At 39.4% G+C, this 7899-nt stretch overlaps 1 protein-coding gene across 1 annotated transcript; it reads right to left on the reverse strand.

Moving 5' to 3' along the window:
- Positions 1-1852: 1852 nt before the first annotated feature.
- On the reverse strand, positions 1853-7531 carry nell3 (NELL (neural EGFL like) family member 3). The gene is made up of 4 exons (XM_058765134.1): positions 6952-7531; positions 4674-5227; positions 4488-4554; positions 1853-4396 (listed from the first exon to the last, which is right to left on the reverse strand). The coding sequence occupies exons 1-4, from the start codon at positions 7529-7531 to the stop codon at positions 2868-2870; spliced, it is 2730 nt and encodes a 909-aa protein (XP_058621117.1). The 3' UTR covers positions 1853-2867.
- Between the last annotated feature and the right edge of the window lie 368 nt (positions 7532-7899).

The following is a 7899-nucleotide window of genomic DNA, read 5'->3' on the forward strand; positions in this document are numbered from 1 at the left end:
CATAATATTTCTGGAAAAAGGTCACATATACTGTTTCTGTGTCTCGAGTTCATTTCAAACAGCTAAAGGTGTCCATCTGAAGATCTGCTTGATAGACTGGAATAATTGCATCTTTCGGTTTAAAACATTAAGTTTTGTGTCCTTTTTGTCACAAAATGAAATACATGTGAATCAAAAATTACCATGCTGTCAAATTAATTTGTTTCCTTTGAAAGCATGTGTTAAATGGGAGTTTTTCATTTAATTCTGTTGAAACTTTTTATTTTTATTTTTATTTTTTTTTTTTTTGCATTGGGACATTAACATCATGAACCATGTTTTCAAATTCTTCAATAAAAGATTACACTTTTAGTTTTTTCGATTGTGCAAAATATAACTTTTCTTTTGAAGAGACATTCATCCACAGAGTTACTCTCTATGTACAGCATTTGTTACATGCTGTCAATCCTTTTGTCAAAATCAAACCAAAATGCATTGCCATTTTATGTACTTACGAGAGTCTATTTGACAAGCTATAGGCTAGGCTTCTAATGTAAATTATGTGTATTTCTGTACACATTTTTTTCAATGTGTATATATATTCTAAAAGTACATATTCTGACCAGAATGGAAACTTTCAGAGTAGTTTTGTTTGTGAGAGCATCCAAGCTGTTGTGTTTACATTTATTTTCTTGCTGCAGTTATAATTCATTTAAATTTCATATTAAATTTGTGTAAGAACAAATAGTTTGTTTGCAGAAATTACTGAAGATTTAGCTTGTTCTGCTTTATGTAAAGTAATGAGTATATGGGCAGAGATGCTTGGAGAGGAACACACAGCATAAACACCACACATATCAAAATAATTATGCTGTCAAGAGAGCTTTTTCCCAGTTAATCCTTCATTTGGCATCGATAACTGTTTTATTTTAATCTACAACTTACAAAACAGAAAACCTGATCTTCATTTTCTGTTTTCCAGGGTTCACATGCATTCCTTTTGAAAGTCTTTTGTATTCATATCTTTTTGATTGGCTATATCACAAAAGATAGTCTGTTTGTAGACTGTACAACATACTGTAAACATGCCAAAAACAATCCTCCACAATCTAAAAATCACATATCGAAACCAACCAGCAAAAACATCCCTTTCCAAACTTCTGTGATTTTTAGGCTAGTTGTATGTTAAATATTTATACAGCTCTCTCTTTCTCTCTCTCTATAGTTGATATCTGTTTTATATGGATATTTTTCGTATGCAGCGACATCTCATTTGATCTACGCCAGAAACATCTGGTTCCAGCACGCCACACACCTGCTTTCTATTCCCAGATTAGACAAATACATTCTATTGTTTCACACAATCAGTTTTCTCGCTAATTTAAGCACTGTTAGTCATTTTTCTGCAGACATTCAATTGTTTTTACAACCAAGTTCCTGAAAACTTTTGCAAGAAAAAGTATTGCAGATTCATCTCAGGCACTATTAGCTCTGATGAACATGATTCTTTATCACACTTTTGCAGTTCAGTATGATGTCCTGTACAGTTTCAGTACTGCTATCTGAGGCTTCACCAAACTGCTGCCCTCTTGAGGTTGTTGCTGTGCCCAGTGGAAGGATGTCTGGTACCCATCTGGGATCAACTATGGGTAGACACCCGGATCCTGAATGTATGGGTTAGCAAAAGCTGGTAAGTACGTTTTATTTGCAATTATGAAGCAACCAGTGTCCTCGTACAAATCCAATAACAACCACATGTAGCATGTGCTAGATTTTAAAAATCAACCACAGCTGACATTATCAAGCAATATATATATATATATATATATATTTATTTTTTATTTTTTTTTAAATATAAAAATGCCATGAAAATAACCTGTTCTCTACTAAACAAGTACAGAACATGGTTAAAATATACTGTAAGAATAGTACAGTCCGTTTGGACTTTCAAGTAGATTGCATTTCATAGAGCCCTTAAAAAGCTTTAAGAAAATATTAAGAAGCCAATTATTTTTTTCTGGCAAAATAGATATGACTTTTAATTTTGTTTCATAAAAGATTACGCTCTACATTATTTATACAGTAAATGAAATACCAGTCTTTGCATTGAAATGCACGGGTCTAAAGGCCAATGTATACTTTGGTTTTTACGTGTTTTACAGTGAAGGCAGACATGACATTAATGTTGCCAAATGTTTGTTCTCTTCACTGTAGTTTGAGCACACACAGAAGCAATTAAACATGGTATGCAAAAACAGCAAATATTCAGAGTAATAGAAGACATATGCCACTTACACTGTAACTTAGCATGAATGGGCAAATTTGTCAATGTTTTGTATTTTTTCATATAAATTACAATGACAGGACATTATGGTCAGCAGTATGCATTCATAGTACTAAATATAAATATTCAGGAGCTGAAAGATGCATAATGATTTCATTATATTGTTATTTTGATTTCTATAATGTGCCTATCTTTCATATAGATCAAGCTATATTATCTGAATCCCAGTTGTTTCAAAAAGGCAAACACAAAATTGTGCATTGGACAACATACTGCACTTCAGTATTGATAAAGTGCAGCAAAATCATCACATCAACTCGCAAATACACATTCTTTCTCTTTAACAAACACACTCTATCAAACACACACAAAATACTGTATGCACACATTTACATGGATTACTCCCTTGGGAAAAATTGGTCACTGCTCAACCAGCCAAAGCACAGATTAATAGCACCTGTGCATTTTAGCAATTAAAAATGAATAATTTTTGGAAAGTCCATCTATTTAAAGTTTTCTACTTTGTCCTATGAAAGCACCAGTTTTTCCAAAGTAATTTTTCAGTTGATTACGACACCTTAGATCTAAGATTGCATACTTGGGATCATGACGCCAACCAAAGAATGGAGATGTTGGTGCCTCCCTCATGGGTGATCTGGTTGATCCGCCCACGAATGCAGTCCAGAGAAACATAAATGGCTGTACCATTCTGCACTTCAAAAGAAGTTCTCAGCCCCACACTGGCCCACTCACTACCTTCAGGCATATGTCCACCCACCTGCTGGGCCAAGGATGTGGCCTGACCTCCATCTGTACCTTGTCGGTAAAGGGTCAGCTTGACCACACTGCAGGAGTGGATCAGTTTTAGGTTGAGTGCCACACTGACAGTCCCAGCCTCCGAAAACGCAAAGTTCTTCTGAGCATGCGGCTCACCTGACCCAGCTAATCGCATTTGGTCTGTATTTGGGCTCATCTGCCTAAAGAGCAGAGGTTTATTTCGTACTGCCCCAGAGGGTAGACCTGTTCTTGAGACAGTGGCTGTGAACATGGAGGAGACAGCGTTAGGGATCCATATCAAGCTCAGCATACTAATCCCAGAACTATCACCAAAGTAGCGGACATTGCACTGAGATGGGGCAACAATTTCAAAATTGAGCCAGTCTTCTTTGTCTACCCTTGTGGCCCCAGAAAGGGTGATGGAGGTGTCTCTGTAGTTAACGCCAGACTTGAAGGAGCGTAGCACCTCCTGGTTAGTGCCATTTCTGTTGACATAGGCAATCAGTGAGAAACCTTCTCGAATGCAAGAATGGCCCATTGAATAGATGGCCTGTTGGAGAACAAACTTCACCACACCGGTCTCCATGAAACGCACCCCACGGCTGTCATGGGTCAGTGCCACTATGTAGGGATCAGAGACAGTGGCTATACGGAAGGTGGGGCGATAGTTACTCTGGTAGTGGGCTGCTGTGGACATCTGTGCAGTCATGGCCACAGCGCCGGTGTCATGGGACAGCCAGAGCAAGCTGAACGAAGCTCCTCCAAGCTCATAGGTTTGAATATCTTTACTCTGGTTGCAGTATTGGTTGGGGCTCTTCAGCACGAGCGTCAGAGTATGATTGGGTTCCACCTCAACTGCTGCACTTACAGTCACACCCTGGAAGAACTTCCTTTCAGGTTGCTCAATTCGAACCCCGCTGAGGTCTCTACCCTCCTCTTCACTGCCGTTTATCCGTATCCCGACTTGGAGAAAGTTCCTGCAGCTATGCTTTAGTGCAAAGTTGTAGTCTATCCAGACCAGTCCATGTTGTTGGAGGTTGAGGTAATCATCATGGTTGGTCAACAGATTGTTTCCTACTTTGCCACGAATATTGAGTTGTAGCCCTGGGTAGATGGAAGTACTCTTTGACTTTGTTGGCGGTATGGCAATCGAAGCTGCCCAAGACTGCGAGAGAATGTTCTCAGTCACAGTTCCACATACAGCATCACTGGTGAAAGTACAGGGAATGCCAAATGGCTCGCCATCACAGTCTGAACAAGCTCGACACTCCTGAAGTTCTTGATTGTAGAAGTACTCATGACCACACAGCCCTGTGGACATCTCCCTTTCAGAGACACCGAGACAACGAAACCCACCTGAAGAACGAAACAAAGAGAAGCTTGGTAAATCCCAAGAGACCATTTAAAGGCAGGCATTGGGGTGGCATTAAGTTTTCTTTTTGCTTACCTGGGGTATTTAGACATTTTACTCGCTCTCCACACAGGCTTGGTAATTCTAGGCATTCATCCCTGTCCTGTTGATAGATATTTGTTACTCAAAGACAAGTTAAAGATTAAGACATATAAATTTGTCTGGTCTTCAATTGAAATCTTATGTGTTGCATGCATAATGCAGTTGCTGCCACACTGTCACCTGGCACATCCTATCAGCATTGGAGGAGCACTGTGACACCAGGAAGAATCCAGGAGGACACATAGTGCACCTTTCACACTGCGGTGGATCATTCTGGAAGTCGCAGTATTCTTCAGGCCCACAAGCAATTTGACAGCCCAACACTGGGTGCCCTGCATCTCCAACTACATTCACCACTTTGGTGTCCACATCTACCTTATGCACAGCATAGGACTTTTGCAGGTGGCTACGTGCTTGGCTCTGAAGGCCGGCCAGGTGGCTTTCAAAATAGCTTTGCAGTTCTCCCTGCAAGCCTTGGAAGGAGAATTGCTTGACAGTCTCAGAAAGCAGACCATACTGAGCCTTCACCACATCCATCTGCTCATACATGCGGCGCTGCTGGTCGAGTATCTCACGCTGCTGGGAGAGGAGGGCGCCCTGCTGTTCCACCAGTCTCTGCTGCAGATCACGGATCACTACTTGTTGAGCTCTCAAAGCCTCCACCAGCTTCTCTTGTCCCTTTGCCAGCTGTAGATGAAGGATAAGTGCATCTTCGGCAGGGACCTCATTCTCTCCTAGTAAAAAAAGGAAAGAGTAACTAAGTGGCTATAACCCAACAAGTGTATAACTAGCTTTTAAGAAGAGAATATACATGTCCATTATTAGTTACACGGTCTTATCAAACTGAATTGTAAAAATATTTGGGTTTATATGAGAACAATTATTTGGGAGTAAATCGACATGAATAGTTTATTTAAAGATGATCCAAACAAGAAACTATCTGAAGTTAATACAACTTTTTGATATGTGAAGGTCAACGTTTCATCACACATTTTTAAAACCAAGTGCTATTTTTTCCAACTCCAGTGCTAAAACTATTTTAATCATATGGAAATGGATCAAAGTAGTCTGCAATGTCTTGACAGTTGACTGCCAGCGGTTCTGCAGCTCATACCACTCTCTCTGTAGCCAAGCAGATGTGTATGTTTGCAATAATAGTTCTAGGGCCAGCTGTAAAATTCCCCAATTCAGTGATGTATGAAAATTCCAGTACCGATGTGAAAATTGAATAAAGTAAAGGAGTTTTATTGAGCCTGATAGTTTGTATACACTCCCCACCCTACGGCATGCATCTCATATTTTTCAAAGAACATAGAGAATTTCCTCTGTGATGTCTGTAAGTTTACTCAAATATCTCACACAAGCAAAAACAGGTCTCCATCCTTCTCCATTAAAGAGCATTAAAGAGATTTCATCTGCACAGTTTGGAGTAGACTACTAGACATTATATAGTATGAAATAGTACCAGTTGTCTGAAGGGGCTTTGTGGACTGTGATATAAATTAAATTAAATAATTCATAATGCATAATTTTAAGAATGTGTGGAAAAAATAATTTTATTAAATGTAATATGTAAAATGAAAATAATCAGGTGACTACAAAGGTTAGAAGTGTCTTGATTTATACCATGGAATTGCTATAGTTGACGACCAAAAACCTTGTGGTAATACCATGCTACTTTTTTGGTAGTGGAAAAATTTATAAAAATTACATGGTTCGATGTACTTAAAATAATACCATGGTATTACCATTCTACTGCATATGTGACCCTGGACCGCAAAACCAGTCATAAGTTGCACATGTATATTTGTAGCAATAGCCAACAATACATTGCATGGGTCAAAATGATCGATTTTTCTTTTATGCCAAAAATCATTAGGATATTAAGTAAAGATCATGTTCCATTAAGATATTTTATAAATTTCCTACTGTAACTACATCAAAACTTAATTTTTGATTAGTAATATGCATTGCTAAGAACTTAATTTGGACAACTTTAAAGGCGATTTTCTCAATATTTTGATTTTTTTATTTTTTTTTTGCACCCTCAGATTCCAGATTTTCAAATAGTTGTATATTGGCCAAATATTGTCCTATCCTAACAAACAATACATTAATGGAAACATATTTATTCAGATGATGTATGAATCTTAAATAAAAAAAATTAACCTTATGACTAGTTTTGTGGTCACATATGTTCAACAAAGCACATGGTCATACCATAGTAGCTACTTTTTGTAAGTGGTATACGATGTATTACACAGTCCGAGGTACTTTAGGCAATACCATGATATTACCATGGTTAAGTGGAATAAGTAAAAATAATGTGTGCTATATGCCATTTTTAATAAACTATAGTAATACAATAGCCTATGCGTTTACTTCAGTGTTACATCAGTTTTGAAACAAGATACTCTGATTCAAGTGCAGAACAGCTGGAAACACTGTTTCAATTCACCTGGTTTGATGTCACAAGTGAGCTGAACTCCCAGAGGAGCCCCACTCTCTGATGCAGGATATCCCATGTCCGGAAATTCCCCCAGAAACTGAGCGGCTCTGTCTGCCACATGAATGAGGGGAGGCTGGCTGGTCCCGAGCACACACCCGTCTCCAGCACAGGGTCTCGGTCTGGGGTTCGGTCGTATCCTCAGTGGCAGACGGCACTCAATTCCTTTACATTCTCTGGTGTCGTTCATAACATGATCTGGTCTTTGAGGCGTAACGCAGTCTGCGCACACAGGACCAAAAACTCCGGCGACGCGCGTCTGGACGGTTTCCCTTGTCTGGTCTCCAGACCGCGCGCGCTGGGACAGAAGCGTTGCGTGATGTTCCGATGGAAAGCTGGAGGGAGCATGATGGTGATTTATTGATCTGCTCTGTGTTGTCGGATTGTGCTGTCGCGGTGGTCTGGACGATCTGCCCCCCGGACAGTGTGATCCAGAGCAGGGTCTGGGGTCTCCAAAGTCCCCCGAGCGCGCAGCGCGGAACGTGCATAATACATAAACCAGGAACAAAAACGACTTTTTGGATGATGGCATCGTTTAATCATTTAGCCACCTAAATAAGGAAAATAACAATTATGACTCGTTTTAAAATACGCGTTTAAAAGAGTCTATAGACGTTACACACATACATACTAAAAGCACAGAAAAAGTCCGTTATTATTCAGTCCAGCCTGATCCGGAAGATAAAGATGGTTTTCATTTTGTTCTTGTATGTTTAAATCCGCAGATAAACTCTATAAACAGTAAGATGATTTTACCTGCAGCTGTCTTCTGTTGGAATGTCAGTGAAAATATAAACAGCAGGAGGTGAGCATCTCTCCTCCACTGGAGTGTGTGTGTGAGCCACTCTAAACACTTCTGAAGGAGAATGTCATGGGCTGTGTCTCAAACATTTGTGAGCT

Source organism: Onychostoma macrolepis, chromosome 24, assembly GCF_012432095.1.
Source record: "Onychostoma macrolepis isolate SWU-2019 chromosome 24, ASM1243209v1, whole genome shotgun sequence".
Lineage (NCBI taxonomy): Eukaryota > Metazoa > Chordata > Actinopteri > Cypriniformes > Cyprinidae > Onychostoma > Onychostoma macrolepis.

Bases quoted from the DNA above. Each gene is read 5' to 3' on its own strand.
- nell3 (XM_058765134.1), bottom strand. From the start codon at position 7,531: ATGCCATCATCCAAAAAGTCGTTTTTGTTCCTGGTTTATGTATTATGC. The intron at 4,555-4,673 runs GTGACAGTGTGG...ATCTATCAACAG, and splicing joins ATGCTGATAGGATGTGCCAG to GACAGGGATGAATGCCTAGA. The intron at 4,397-4,487 runs GTAAGCAAAAAG...TTCGTTCTTCAG, and splicing joins AAAATGTCTAAATACCCCAG to GTGGGTTTCGTTGTCTCGGT.